Below are 16,007 nucleotides of genomic sequence, written 5' to 3'. Positions count from 1 at the left end.
TGTGATTACAAAGGAAAATTCAATCCCCCGACCTAGGAAATGTCCAAACATCAGGAGTTGCCACTTGAGCTTCAAAGAGAAAGTGCGATCTGAAAGTGATGCTCACCATTTGTATGCAAATGAATTCTCTCATCTCTTTTCTCCAGCCATCACACAATCCCTCCTCCCACCCCCCACTTCTGTCCTCCCCTCCACCTCCACTTCCTTAGGCTGGGCAAGGACAAAACACAGCATCTTTCCACAGCCCTCTCCCAGGAATCTACACACATTCTAGCACACAAGTCCTTGTGCATAATGTCACATCCCCAAGTGGTGCCTTGGAGCCTCTAAATATGCAGGAGCCAACTTAGTGTGCCACAGATCACACACGGGCTCCAAGGAGTACCGAGGGGAAGGCCATATCCTCTCCCTCTTACCTCCCCCCAAGGCAGCCACACGCCAAGGAGAGGAAAGGGAAACCCCCTTTTGCACTATGCAAAGTGACTTTACATCTCCACAGTAAATTATGCGTTAATGTGAAAGCAAAACAGCTCAAGGCTATTCCAAAGGATACAACTGCTTCCGGTCCTCAGCCCTGCTCTGAATTATTCCAAGGCTTGGTCAGAAATTGTCCCCAGAAACATTTTTGCATCAGAAAAAGGCCTGTGCTCCAAAGTGAAGTAGTGCCATACGTTTACGTTTTCAAAACCAATTAATTTAGAAAGAGGAAAACTTTACATTTGATCAAAGAGCATAATGAAATATTTTTTGCATTTCAGGTTTTAATTTGAGAATGAAAAAAATGATTTAACCTAAATGTAATCAAGCTGTTTTGTGAAGAATAAAATAGTTTCCAGCAGATGTGTCCCATGTATAGAAATTTCATATCTCTGAGACCTCAATTTGTCAGATTTGGTTTACATTCATCAGTGCATTTTAGAGGTATTGGAGAGAAACTAAATAAGATAGTGAGACTCCATAGCTGTAATTTCTTTAAAAAGTCAGCCTCAAAGTTAAAAGCTAAATTACATAAATAATTAGTATTTTGTTAACCTTTTTCTTTTGTTAAACCAAAACCAGAAATCTTTTTCAAAAATATTTTCAAACTTGACTTTTTCAAAGTCAAGTTAGCTCGAGAATTGTCCTTGATAAAGAATATCAAGCCACTTATTTATCATGGGTGCCATAGCCCACCTGGCTTGCCAACTTAAGTATCATTCTAAAACATAAATATACAGAGCCAAGGAACCAGAGCTCAGTTCTCTGAAAGTAAAGAAATCAGACAAGTAAACCTAAATAAAATGTAACTGGTGGAATAATGGGTGCCTAATGGGATATTATTTAGAGTAGATGGATCATATCAGCCTGCTGGCTGATATGCATTAAAGCAATAGGTACTATGAGAAGAGGAAAGAAACACTCCCTGGTTTAAATCACTTTTTCTTGAAATTACTCTGGCACCATGATTTGGTTAAATACCATTAGTGCACACTGTTGTGAAGTCCTCTTAAGATGGACTTTAGAAATAATTAAATAGAGGAAAAATAGAGAAGAAATATCAACTTTGAGAGTATGCAAAATTTCAGTGAATAGTGTTCATTGAAAGCATGAATAAACTATATTTTGAAGTAAAAGAATCATTAGCTTCAAATACAGAAAGATATTAAACCAGTTAAATATCAACATGCTGCAAATGGATGGAAGTTACAGCTGCAGTAACAGAGCTCAGAACCCAACAAATCTGCTGGTGCTTTCCATTTCTGACACGATCAGAACTAAGCAGAAACAGGTCCTTTCATTTGTCTTTTCAAAAAAAATTTCACTGAACAGAGAAGCCTACAGACAGCTATTTCTGGGAAAAATTAAACACCCCAGATTACCATCTCTTTGAAGCAGGAACTGTCTATACCCATGCCTAGGACTACGTATAGTGACACAAGATCCCAATCGATAGCAGAGGTTTCCAGGCATGCTGTATCACAAAAAACCTCACATAAAGGCAGTTGGTAAACACAGGAGCCATTGCAAGTCCCTAGAAGTCCAAGTCTAATAGAAGTACAAGCACAGAGATTTACCAGGTAGCTACGGTGTGATTTTAAAGAGCAGCTAGAATTGCCTGGCATTGCCTCTGAAAAGTGCAAAATTCTAATACCTTAGAAATCTGCATTAGAGAAGACAGTCAATGGATTGCAACAAAATGTACATATTTGATATTCAAACAGTAGGTACAGAACCTCAGCAAATGATCTGTTAGGGTGATCAAGGAGCCTATAGCCTCAAGGTCTCGTTCACGCAGCAGGCAAGCCTGGCAAGTGTGAGACAAGTACAACTTCTCAAGGTAACTGAGGAATCTAGAAACTCTTTGGAGTTTCTAAGTTTTCAAGGTCTGCAAAAATAACACACAGTTTGCATTTTCTTTAAATTGATAGACTGCAAAGTATGTATGAAGTATTCACTCCCTCTCAAGCAAAGCCGTATTTATTTAAAGATGATCATAAAACTCTGCTAGCCACTTCTCAGAAAACCTCCCATCTCTTGAACAGGGCTGCTTGGAAGGACAATAGGGATAGTTTTCACACATCCTCTGCCTCAAGATTCTGCAACTGTGTGAACTGAGGTGAATCTCCTTCAACTTTTGAATAGCTTTCACAATCAACATCAAATAATTTGCAAGTTAAATTCAAATATTCGTTCTGATAATAATTAGTTGTGCTTCTTCAAAGTCACTCACAGGATGCAATTTTCAGTCAAGCCACCTCTGTGTTTCAAATTCAAATAACTCCAGATGAGTAACAGACTGAATATGGAACACACAGCTTTACCAAACTGATTGATTTGGAAGATGTCAGGTATTGTTTTGATTATATAAAACTGTGTGCCAACTATAACTGCAATAGATGACAGATCTAATACCATTTCTTGCTTTCCAGATGTCCATTTTGCCCTCTTCAGAGCAGTTTTTACCAGTATTTAAACAGGGTCAGAGAAGACTTGAAATGAATGGAAGAATACCTAAGAAATACTCTTCATATGATAGAATAACCTTTTCTTACCCCTTCCCTTCAGGGCATTTTATTTTTTGCTGAAGAGGACTTCTGTTTGGCTATGAAGTGCCCCTAAATTTATATATATAAGCTCTCACAAGAGGTCTTGAAAGCTCCTCACTCCTGTAAAATGGCTTACTCCAGTCTTTTTTTCCACTGTATCTCCCCTTTTCTTTGCTTTGGGGATCAGAAATTATTTGTGTGTGTGTGTGTGGAGTGAGACTGGCATAAACCAGCAAAGATCACTTTCTACCTTTCCTGCTTTATAATACAGAGTTGAACAGTCATAGTGGTTCAGTGTTTTTCATAGAGTTAAAAGAGAGCATTGTCATGAATAAAAGACAGGATTCAGGAATTCCTGGGAAATGGTGCAAGATGGAAGAGAATAAATACTTTGGCAAGTGCAAGGTGAGTTTGAGTGGGGAAGGATTAAAACTGAATAAAAATTCTGCCTTATTCGTTTGGTTATATTCTTGCACTGCAACCAATCAGAATGCCTCCTGTGTGATTGTGAGGATTGGGCACATAGCACCCTACCTACAATTCTGTTCTGTAAAGTGTTTGCTAAAGGCATTTTGAGATAACTTCCCTATTAACTATTTTTTTTTTTGGTTTTTTCTTACCTCTTGGGTTATCACCGATGATGTTGGTTTTGCCATTCCAGTACCAGAGCAGCAAGGTTGCATCCCGGGATCCTGAGAGGATGTAACAATTCCCTCCAATGTAGGACTCTGAACGAGCCAGACAGGTCACAACATCCCAGTGGCCAAACACTACTTGCATCAGTTTACCTGGAACACAGCAAATTGATTCTTTAAAAACTACCCTCTTATTCTAAGACAAATTAAATACGTTATAAAGTATTTTAGAAATATTTTCTTTGTCCAAAAAATAAAAAAGCTCAAAATAGAACTGTACTGGGGAGTACTATTTTCTCTTTATTTATTTGGTGGGAACTTAATTAAAAGTGCAGCAGTCCTTACAATCCATACAAAAAAATACTTTCAGTTGCTCAATATTATACTTTATTCAAAAGTCTGACTGGATGTGCTGAAGCCCAGCAATTGCAGTTCTTGAAGAAGCAGGATAAGAACACACACACACTTTTCTCATGCACCTACTCAGCCCCTTCAAGTAGCTGGGGTCAGGACAAATCCTGCACCCAATCACACTTTTGTGAAGTGTGATGCCTCCAACGTGTGACTCTGGCTTTCTCAACCCAAATGACCATTTGTTCTTTGGGCTGACTAAAGAACAAGAAGGAACAGAAGGGCTTTGGAAGGATTGACAAGACAGGCCAAAAAAGAAACAGGAAATACAGACTACTGCATTTCTAAATATAAATTTAAAAAAAATTAAATATTCTGAAAAGCATTTAAAAATAATAAGTAACACAGATCAGTGTTGGGACTTAAGCACATTTTTATAAAATAATTTGTTGCATGAACTAAAAACTATCCCTAAATATGGGTAATAGGGAACACTTCACAGCCTCTTTTTAAACAGTACAAAAGCACTGCATTTGTATCCAGCCACTAAATAACAATTAATGGCAATAAAAGACTTAAGGGAGTGGTTCGAAGGAAAGAACAAAAATACACTTTACAGCTCAATTTACAACAAGATCAAAAAGGTAATTTCATTAAAGTGAAAAAAAACCAGAAAAAACCCATGACATATATATGAATTTCTACAAAAAAAGTGCTTCATGTACTTTAGTACATGTACTTTGCTACATGAAGAAACAATAAAATAACAAGATGCAATTTAAAGGAAATCCGCACAACAGATTCAAAATCAAATACTGAAAAAACTAATAAGCCTGCTCTAACCTTCCAAGGGCAATTGTGAGATGAAGAGCTACCACACGAGCCATTTCTAAGTGGACAGGCCAAACTCCTGACTGCACTCTTACTGTGCATACCCACCCTGTAGTGCAAGGCTGAGTAACTCAGGGACCAAATCATTATGTGATATATTTTTCAGTTGTATTGACATTACCTGGGATAATTTATACTTCTAGAACACAAGTTTATGCTATAAACATCACTGAGTTATAGAGATCTCCTTTTCAATTATTTATAATTTTATAGGTTCTGTTCTAGAAAACAAGCATTTTACAAGGTTATTTCTGCCTGGTTATTTTTATTTTGTTTTGTACAGCCTAAGATCCAATGAATTTCATCAAAACGAAAAATAAGATTTTGCTATTTTATATTGCTAAAAAAGAAATTACTCATTTCATAAGAGTTCCTCAAACTTTCCTGTTTCCTTTAACATGAGTTGTCCTCTACACAGTGATTTCAAACTTTTTCATTTGCACTCAGATATCCCTTTTTGACAGAACAAATTTTCTAGTTAATGTTTTACTTGACAGCTGTGCTACAAATAATTAAAAGAAAAATAAGACTCAAGTCTGCAGTACTGAAGCTAAAACACTGTCTAGAAGTAATTCCCACTGCTGAAGGAAGGTTTTATTGTGCTCCTGTATATTGGCTCTGCTGATAACCCATGATTTAAGCTGAAAGTATTTCCTATTAAAAACAAACAAACAAACCAACCAAAGATCTGATAGGGAAATTATTCCTTTTTTTTGTGCAAGTGCTAAAGTGTAATTGAATTCAACACTTGTGATCACTTGCCTTCATGCATTACTGATCACATCATCTTTTCCCCTTGATGTTCTGTTTATTCCAAAATATTTCCCTACTTTATTCTCATTTCAATTTGAAGCAAAGTAAACTACATCTGAATTCACTTCATTTAAGCAAGAGTTTCTATATTGACAAATAGAAGAAATAAATCTGAAACTTTTCTGACAATGGTATTTTGGTTTATACCCTGATTAGTTATGGTAGTAACAAGGTGCCTGGTGAATCTGCCATACACAGAGGAAATAATTTAAAGAGTTATTTGTAGTTCAGGTTGATACAGGGCAAGGCTACCAAAACCATACAAGTTCCTTCCATATGTGTAAAGTACATCCTTTGATAAAATAGAATTATTTCTCAATTCATATAAATCTACCATATACACTGAATATTTATTACTGCTAGCTATCCTTTCTGAAGATCCACTTTAAATTCACAGTTCTATGTAAATTTATTTTCATCAATGAGAAAATTAACCTAAGAAGGGTCTAACAAGATGTCTGTATAATGAATTGTGGGCAGTCAATATTACATAAATGGAACTTCTCCTTTATACGTAAGGCTTTAAAATGGTAAAAATGACAGAAATACTGAACTGTGCCATGAGATCTAAAGTCTTAAAAGATTTTCATTAAAGACCAGTCTATTTTGTCACACATTTTGGTTTGCCAAGTGTGAAAAACACTGTTAACTAATATATTTAAGAAACCATGACAAACATGCAGGATATTCCCTAGAGATTAATAACCAACTGGAAAGCTTGATGGCACACACCCATTAACCACACAGGGTCATTAATCCCAAAGAAGTACCTTGCAGTGAGGTCGCTATTTCCATTGTAAGATAATTAAAGGAAAAAAAACCATACCTAGTTTTTCCTGGGGTTCCAAGGCTTTTAAATTCCTGTAGCCCTTACATGGAAAGATTCTATTTAGCATGACACATGCATGACTTCAATGCTTTGGACACACTCCAGCTGACAGACTAATTTACCTGCTGCCCATTATATCGATCAGTTTATGCTATATAAAAGAATTCAGTGGCTCCAAATCAATTCTAGTATGGCATGGCTTTCAAAGGCTTTCATAGTATTCTTTCACTAGATTTCAAAATTTCTCTTCTTATTCTATGGTACTTGCCTGTATTTCCTAAAATAATCCCAGTTTTCTGGTGCTGAAAACCAACCAGAACTAAATTCATGTAAACACTTCAGGAATAATTAACTCTCCTGATATGCCAGGCTTCATACAAACTCTCACCTGTGAAAACTACAGTGCAAAAGCAGGCATCCCTGCCCTGTAACCTTGAAGTGTAAAGCTCATTCTAAACCAGAGCTTCTCTCACATGTGCTATCATTCCCCAAAAATGAGAGCACACCATACCTGGCAGCAGTAGGGAAGGAAAGATTAGACAAGCATTATTACTAGGGGAATAAATACACACTCCACGCCTCCTCCTTTATTTGAAACAGTAGGCTGATGATGAACAGAAAAAAATCTTTTAGTCTGTTTCCCTATTTTAAAAATACATTACCTGAGTCAGTGGAGTAAACACGGAAACTCTTGTCCCAGAAGCCACAGACCAAGATGTAACGATTGTCAGAGGTGATGACAAAACACTGGGAATGCACCTGAATACTTTGGTCTAAAAGGTCAGTGATCTGCCTCCTGTGCACTCCTGTATTGCTGGCTGAACAGAAAACATACAGACCAAGACATTTTAACATCCACCTTCACAGAACAAAAGTACAATTTAGAAACTTACATTGACACCAAATACATTCCTCACTTCTGTTACTTTTTTTTTGTGGCAAGGACATTTTCTTTCTAATTCTACTTTAAATTCTCATCACACTTCTAGGAACAATGCTAATTCCTTGTAGTATATATTCTAAAATAGAAGAAATCCCCATTTTAAGAGACATGCAGCTGAGAAATAAATGAAAGATTGAACATAGGCAATGGTTAATAAGATTCCTTCCCTCCTTCTTGAAGTATAAGAAATTAAAAATTACAAACAAAGCAAAGGAATGTAATTATAAGACAATATACAAACCACATAGTGGTTCAAATGCAACACACAAAGGATCATGATTTTAAATTTTACATCAGTTGCATTTCATTGCAAGCAGTGCCATTTGGAAAAAAAAGTTCAGTAAACATCACTACTGCTGAAATTTTTTTAAGCATGGCAGAAAAATTAACCAGCTTATCTCCATAATTAACTTTAGGGTTGGGAGAAATATTAGCCCTATTTTGATCACTTAATGTTTTATTTCCTGAGATACTCTTGCATTAGGAACGCATAAAATGGACAGGAATCAATTAGTGAACACATTCATATTATATCTTGTCCTTGGATTAATAAGGTGTGCAGATAGATAGATACACATAGGTCCCACACACATATATCATGAAAATCCTACACTGTAGGAAGAACTTTCAGTGTGCTTTGCTCCTGAAGGAACCTGATTTCCATCCCAGGCAAGTAATTTCTCCTGGGTTTGTCTGCCAACTGCTTGGAGCACTATTACTTCCATACAGGTGGTCTTCCAGACCTACCTCTGTCCTGGTCCAGTGCTCTTCTTCACTCTTTGTTCTTTGACTCCTTTCCATTCTCACAGACCAGCTACCTTCCAAGCCTTGGGATTATTCCATTTACTCTGTGTCAAATCTTTCATTTATTTGTGCTTTTGCTATATTTAAAATGTTGATAATGCCTTGTCCATATGGGTAGGAAATAATTTAGCAAGGTGTTGCCACTTGCTCTCTGCAGGTAACACAAATGTGGCCTTCACTGATCTTGGGGCCACTTAAAGAGTAACAGCCTCACGTTACAAATGCACAGTGAACTGCTCTGTATGACAAAATAGCAGCAAAGGAACCTCAAAAGACATGCAGATCAACTAATTCAGTGACGATAATGCCTTCAAAACACTTCACCTCAAAAAGAGATCTAGGGTCTGTGTCATATCAGACATTGCTGGTTTATGTCTTCCTGTACACCAGAAAAATGAAGAGGGCAGGAATCCCTCCTTACGACTAAGCAACAAGATTCCTGCTATAACCATAAAAGTGTAATTTTGTGGTCCTCTTAGGTGCCATTTCTAGGTAAATGTGTCTAGCCACAATTAAAAACCTCTAATATTACCTACATAATTACTTGCTTGCACCCAATGATGCTACTTAGCAATGACAAAGAAAGCCTTAAACCTTTTAAACTATGTCCAGTGTAATCACAAGGCTGATTTGAGATCAATTGTAGGAAGACAATATTAAACCATTTTTCAGAATGTGAACATTGACTTTAAAGGTCTCTGTACCAATGTGATTTGGGGTTTTTTGCTGTAATATTTATTTGCACTTCTAAGATCTACTTGATAGCAGATTTTAAAGCAGAGCCCAAATTTCCTGCTCCAAACAGTTTTTGGATAAAATCTGTTTCAGGAAGGAAAGGAGAGTTACAGCCCATGTCTGCCTCATAATAACTACTGCATTATTCAGATAAGGATTGATTTCAGAAACTCGGGAAAAACACTTTAATTTTATCAGATCTATAAAATGGTTTCATATGCCCCCACTCCCACTGTTCCTAATCCTAGAGCTTACCCAACAAAATGGCTGCACAGGAAGAGTCTGGATCTATAGACAAAAATATCCCACTTCCTACTGGGATGTGCACATTGGTTTTGAAGTGAATTCTCTCTGTCTGACAGACCTGTCATTCTAACCTATCCAGGCAAGCTCATCTTTGCTCTGATTTTTCCATGCTGCTCTAATTGGCCACACCACTTTTACAATTAAACCACACTGAAACAGCTGGTTTTTAAACTAAGCTCAAAGTCCAACAAAATTGGGGGAGGGCACAGAATCCTGTCTCCTATGCTCCTATCCTACAGCTAGTTTGTGTTTTGGTGTTAGGTCCTTGAGTTTTTCTTTTCTCATCATGTTTAAGGTTCCATTTGCCATGCTACAGACTCCAAATACACACTCCCCAAAGTTGGGCCTGTAATGAAAGAGCTGACCAAACTCTAACCCTGCTAATTGAAAAATCAGCTCTATACAAACTGATAAACCTCTATAATAAAAAGTCATGAATTTCATCTACTACACTGAGACATTAAATAAAGGAGAGACATTCGTCCACCCCTTTTTAATAAAAGAAAAACACACACAAATTTAACTGGTGAAGCTGATCAAAAGATGCAATACCCTTGAAAAATGAATACTAATATCTCAACACTAAACCAGAGTGGGCAATATATTTCAACTTTGAAGCTGCTTTGCAATTACACATTAATCCCCTCAGCCTGAACAGCAGGTCTATGAAGAAAGGATTGATCTCCTTTAATGATGGAACCCTAGCACTATGGTTTTATTTTCACAACACGGTGCAGTTAAGAACCCCACTGTTATTATGAAAATTTCCTCAGCAAAGGAGCTCCATCACATTACCAGAGCACCAATTCATCATAACGTTCCTCGCTCCTGCTCATCAACAAGTCTGAGTGATGAAAAGATCCAATATTATCCTGACAGTACTTCATGCACATTCTCAATCACACATTATTACAGCATCCATATTAATTTTCACTGACACGCGTCCTAGGCCTGTTCAAATTAGGCAAACCAACGAGGGGGAGTTGATGAAATACCAGCATAGCCACAGCTCATTGCATTCCAATTTGCATGCAAATGGTTTATCAGGAAAATTCCATTCCCAGCAACCAGCAAGTGAAAAACAACCGTAATCTACACTTCAGGGCCACCATACAGAGCTTAATGAATCGCAAAGAGAGAAGGAAGTGACAGACCTATGAGAGGATCGATTTCCACTGGCAGCTGGTAAGGCTGGTCTTGTACAGCACCTTGATGAGCTGGAATTCAGGAAAGAAGATTTTTAAACTTTGCATTTTTTTAATACATGAAGCCACATATATTTTATAAATCAAAGCTACGCCCTTTTTTTTAACCATTCAAGATTCTTCTGCATCAATTGAATGAAAAACAAAAAAAATCCAGGTGCTTTTGCAGGCTGCTTATTAAACATTTATTTTAGATTAGCGCTATTCTGAATGTAGGCCATCAGCAGCAGCTCTGGTCCTGAGCCATAAGCTCTAGCAGATGCTTTACTGGCAACCTCTCCTGTCGCAACAAAACAAAATTAAGTGGTAAAGAGGACTGAAAACAAAATGTGACAACCATCTGCTGACTGTAGCAAATACTATTTTCCTCTTCACTTTTTAAAGGACTGCTTTGGACAACTGAAGCACAAAGGACATTTTTTAAAAAAAGTCAGTTTATGATACAGAGAGGGAAATCTCATAGTCATCTCATAGTCAGCCAGTATTTAAGGATTCATCCTTCACCAAAACCCATCTATTTGCTAGTTTGCATAGAAGTTAATATATTAATTCTGCCAACCCACATTTCATCTGGGCACCTGAAATACCAGTAAAATGTTTATGTACTGAATTCTCCTGCAGGGCTAAAAAGAAACCTTTTTTTTTTCCACAGCTTCACTACAAAGAAACAAACCAACTGCTCTCCATCCCCCTGACCACCGCCCTCCCCCCCCCCCCCCCCAGCAGTCTGTTTGGAAGAGAAAGAAGAAATAATGGCTAAATACGTACACTTATGATTTTTCTACCTACCATCCACAGCTTAATATAAAAATCAGTGTCGATACAAGGATTTCTTAAATAACTGATTCATAAATAAATGCAAAGTTCTAATGAAACACCAACATAGAAGAAAACAGGAAATCTATGTGACAAAAAAGAGCATCCTGCTGGCTACCAGTGCCATTAGATGTCAGCAAAGCCACCAAATTCATATTCAAAGGCAGGAATGGGCTTTTTAATTACACATTAGTGACAACTGGTCACTTGGCAACTTAACTTTTTTATCATGATGCCTCATTAACAAAGACAATGCTAAGCCCACAGCAGGGGATATGGAGCAGTAATGATACCTGCCCTCTCATCCTAGGAGACCCCATTTTGGTATAAAATTGGAAGTCAACAATAGCACAGGCTCGGGAGTCCGCAGACAGATTTCTTAAGAGCACAGTACTCCATTAACAGCCTGCAACTGATGTGTGCTCTCACAGAAATGGGGTGAGGTGATTTTTTCTTGAATATTTATGGTTGGCTTCTGTTTGTCTAATGGCAAGACAAGTGTAAAATGCCTCTAAATGAAAAAAATAGCAACTCTAAAGCACACCTTACTGCTCTCCCTTTCAGAGGGGAGGGAAAAGCCTGAAAAATCTGAAAGCTCTGTTCAACTCAAACCAGTTACTATTGCACTCACCAAACTGGTTGCTTGCTCACGGATCATCAACCAGCAGAATTCTGTTGAAATCAAAACCAACTCCCACCACTTTTGAATATTTTCTTCTTCCCATGAGTTGTATGTTCACAAAGGCCATTTTTTAAAAGCCTTGACTATTATATGCCCACTGTCACACATCCAAGCTATGAGAGGATACTGCCATCCTCCTTTCAAAGAAATCTTGGGAGCCATGTAAATAGTTCTTGCTTGCAACTTGTTATCTTAGACAAGTCTCCCTTCCCCCCTTCCTTCCCACCTTTCTCTTGAAGTGTTTCTTGGGCGGGTGAAATAATACATAGATGTTTCTATTTGAGAGGTAATTTGTAAGAATTAGGAAAAAAGTGTGGGAGTCATCTGGCTTTTTTCAAAAAGGAATCAAGGACCATGGGTCAAGATTTCTTAGCAGGAATTTCAACCATGTAAGTGTTTCTCTGATGCGAGTATCTTCTATTTAAGTTATTTTAGTGGAAAGTCATTTTCCCCCCCTTTCTTAAAAAGCCTTTGACCAAATATACTGCATTGCACCAAAATAAACTTCCTTTGACAGCTTGGGCGTAAGACTGTCATAGTCAAGGAAAGGAAGACTGATGTCTTTAAGATTGGAGAATATCAGAATTAAAAGCAGAATTATATTTTCAAGTACAGCTTGAAAATATAATTCTGCTTTTAATTCTTTTAAAGGAAAATTAATTTTATTAGTTGCTGTGCAAATGGCTATTTTGTTTTCCTTTCATACTAACAATACATAAGCACCTACATAAATAACTTTGGGATGTTTAAGACAAGACCTCAGATATATTTTATTTTCTAATTCTCATGGGGTGGCTTTAAGAGCAGAATATCAAGTTTTTAATTAACAAAAAACTGGCAGAGAAGATTTCGGGCAAGTTCTACATGCTTTAAAACTGCCTTTGACACGATAAGGTTCAGACTCCCAACAGACAGAACAACAGATTTAAGAGGAAGAGTGTGCCTTTATTGTGATAGACTGTTTTTGTCTCCTTGCATGGTGCCTGATGGCCTGGAAGGAAACATATTGTTTTTACAAACCTTTGGTGTGCTACATATCTTGCTGCAATAGCTCAGATTCCCTTTCCAAGGAGAAACTAAGCGCACATGTGAAGAGCCTGCTGTGCCAATGAACTGGATTTGCTTTTTCCACTTTAAACCCACCATAGTTCTGCAGCCAATTGTGACCAGACAAGAGGAGTGCTGCTGGATGGCAGGGGTTTCTCAGGCTCCTTGCTTTCAGGTACTCACCAGGGAGGCTGTGCCACTTGTTCACAGCAAAGAGCCTGTTGGCAGTGACCGTGATCACGGCGGGAGTGGCCAGGCCAGGCTGGGTGTTGGCAGCCACGTGAGTGACCGGCGAGTTGGACGGGAACTTGAGGACCATGATAACATCCTGCTGGGCCTGCTCTGTGAACATCAAGGGGCTCTGCAGGAGGAGATACTGTTGAGTGCACACGACAAGAACCCAAATACACGGGAAAAGAGAACACGGGGAGGAGAAGAGACAGGACAAGAGAAGGAAGATTGAATTAAAAACCACGAGATCTGATAGAAGCTGCAGTAGAAAAGCAAATGCAATAATAAGTGGAAAGGCTTGTGGAAATACATTTTAGGCAGAAAACCTTGCCTGCACCCTATCAATCTTAGAGCTTTGTTCAACACAGGGTGTCTGTACACAGACTTTGCTACAGATCACAGCAGATTAAACTAAAAGTTTTCAATTGCCTATCTCTGCTAAAAGAATTCTCCTTCATATCTGCAGAGACAGAATGTCAAGGAAAGCAATGCCAAACCAGGAGGGAAACACAAAAAATAGTGAGCAAAAGAAATTCCTGCTCCCAGAGATTGTCTCGAGTTACATTAAATTGGCAGACTGCAATTCTTTACAAGCCAGATGAGAACATGAAAGAGCATTAAAATAAACAGATACACACATACACTAGATATATGTTCTGTGTATATTTCTGGTGTACAAAAATAAGATTTATGAATGCAAAGTAGAAGACTTCACTGCAAACGTGTTTGAAAAGACAAACATAATTAAATGGACTTGTAAAGAATACAAAGTGGACGTGATTACAGACACTATCCTGCATTGTTTCCAGAAATGCTAAAGGAAAGAAATTAATCCAGACTCTCATTTTCAACATAACTTTTTAGGTTTTTGGTTTTTTCAGTTTAGTAAGTTGGAAAGTTTATTAACTTTTTAACTAAGTGCTCTAAGAGTACTGCAAACATCAAAACAAAATATTGAGGATCTGGATATCAAACGTGAGGAGAAAAAGCAACATCTGATGGGTTTATGACTGTGTGATACACGTGAAAAAAAGAGAATCCCATTGAAATGCAGAGGTACAATCATCATGGTCACCAGTAGCTACACAGCTCAAGTGTTTGTAATTTTCTAATAACCAAATTGGAATACTAATGAAGTGTCCTTGACTATTCTCCACCTGCAATATTTCATTACATATATGTGTATGTAAGTGCATACATTTAATGTATATTTATACAGAACTAATAAAAAAATTAAATACATTTGCATTTTTATTATCACTCCTTTTAAAAAAGTTATTAAGAGTACTTAGAAAAACATATTGCCCTATGAATTCCTATTTACAGTCTTGCATAAAGGTGTAAATAAAAGCAACTAATAAGCTACCCAGACACCCTTCTGAGCAAGTGGCTAAAAGCCAATCAATATTATGAGTTAATCCTCCCTGGATGCTCATTCAATTAAAGGTGTCAGTAATGCCTCATCTGATGTGGCCTCAATTAAATCCAGCTATCTGATGGTTGAAAACACAAGGGGATACAGCAACAGCAGCAAAACCAGACAAATAGGCAGCCTTCGTGTGACTGCTAATTACTACACCTGGTGTATATTATGGCTTGTGCACTTAACACAGCACGTGGTAACTTCCATTTCAGCTCTATTCATGCACACACACACACGAAAACAAAACTCAGTAAATAATGCAACTAGAAATAATTCAAAATTATGACAGGAAAAATATCCCTACTGTATTTCAGCTCTAGGAATACTTTTAAAACCACTTAATATAGTGCTATTACGTAAACATGTATTAATATCCACAAAACCAGCAAGTGAAGAATTAAGGGCTTTTTTTTTCTGGGTGTACCCCAGCCCAAAAAAACCACAGGATTTAGAAACAGCTAACTTCTTATATTTTAACTTCTTCTGTTACATACTAAATCTTCACTAATTCAGCATCATGAAAAATATTATGATAAAACCACACAAACTGCTTTCTGGTATCAAATTTATTTATATAACAATGGCTCTGACTAATTAGTCAATAATCAACTTCTCAAGTTGCTCCTCTTCCTGAAACAAATCCCTTTAAATTAGAGTGAGCACTCAGTGCATGGCACCATGACAGACAGACAGACATATGGCAAGTGGCTGCATGAAGGGGAGTACCTGGGCTCCCCAATATCCCTGTTAGCAGGGCTCTTCTGAAACACACACACGAGTGCCTGCAGTGTTTGCTGGCCTGGGACCTGGCATGGGGCACAGGCAGCCGAGCAGCTCTCAGGTACAACACAGATGCATTTGAGAAAGGCCAGTAGATCAGTTTATCAAGGAAGTTTACACTTCTGAGACTCCTGCATCACAAGGTTTGTAAGCTACTTTGGAAACATTTCATGTTTCTGTGTAATCTTTTAAAACCTTCTGCACTTCAGATATGTTTTTAAATTAATAACCTTAGTCTGCTTGAGTAGGATGTATTTTCCTCTTGCATGTCCTGTATGACATGTTTATGGTTTTTGGGGTTTTTTTGTATTGCAGTGTAAAATGTACACTCTAACAATAAGGGAATATAACCTTTTGAAAACCTTGGGAATTAGCAGACCATTTGCTCCACTTGTCAGAATATCACTTAACATCTTTAGATCTGGACCTACAACAACACAAATGATATTTTAAACACAAGGACTGCACACAACATGATATGAAAAAAGAT

The 16,007-nt window shown here is 37.6% G+C and overlaps 1 protein-coding gene across 1 annotated transcript in view; it reads right to left on the bottom strand.

Moving 5' to 3' along the window:
• Positions 1–16,007, bottom strand: part of LRBA (LPS responsive beige-like anchor protein) — a 372,144-nt gene that overhangs the window by 24,635 nt on the left and 331,502 nt on the right. Inside the window, exons 50-53 of the mRNA XM_059469874.1 lie at positions 13,267–13,444; positions 10,488–10,550; positions 7,208–7,363; positions 3,647–3,814 (exon numbers count right to left, since the gene is read on the bottom strand). Of these exons, the coding sequence (XP_059325857.1) occupies positions 3,647–3,814; positions 7,208–7,363; positions 10,488–10,550; positions 13,267–13,444 (565 nt within the window). The remainder of the gene's footprint in view (positions 1–3,646; positions 3,815–7,207; positions 7,364–10,487; positions 10,551–13,266; positions 13,445–16,007) is intronic.

The sequence above is a fragment of the Ammospiza nelsoni genome, chromosome 4 (assembly GCF_027579445.1).
Source record: "Ammospiza nelsoni isolate bAmmNel1 chromosome 4, bAmmNel1.pri, whole genome shotgun sequence".
NCBI classification, from domain to species: domain Eukaryota; kingdom Metazoa; phylum Chordata; class Aves; order Passeriformes; family Passerellidae; genus Ammospiza; species Ammospiza nelsoni.
This window is presented reverse-complemented; position numbering and strand designations above follow the sequence as displayed.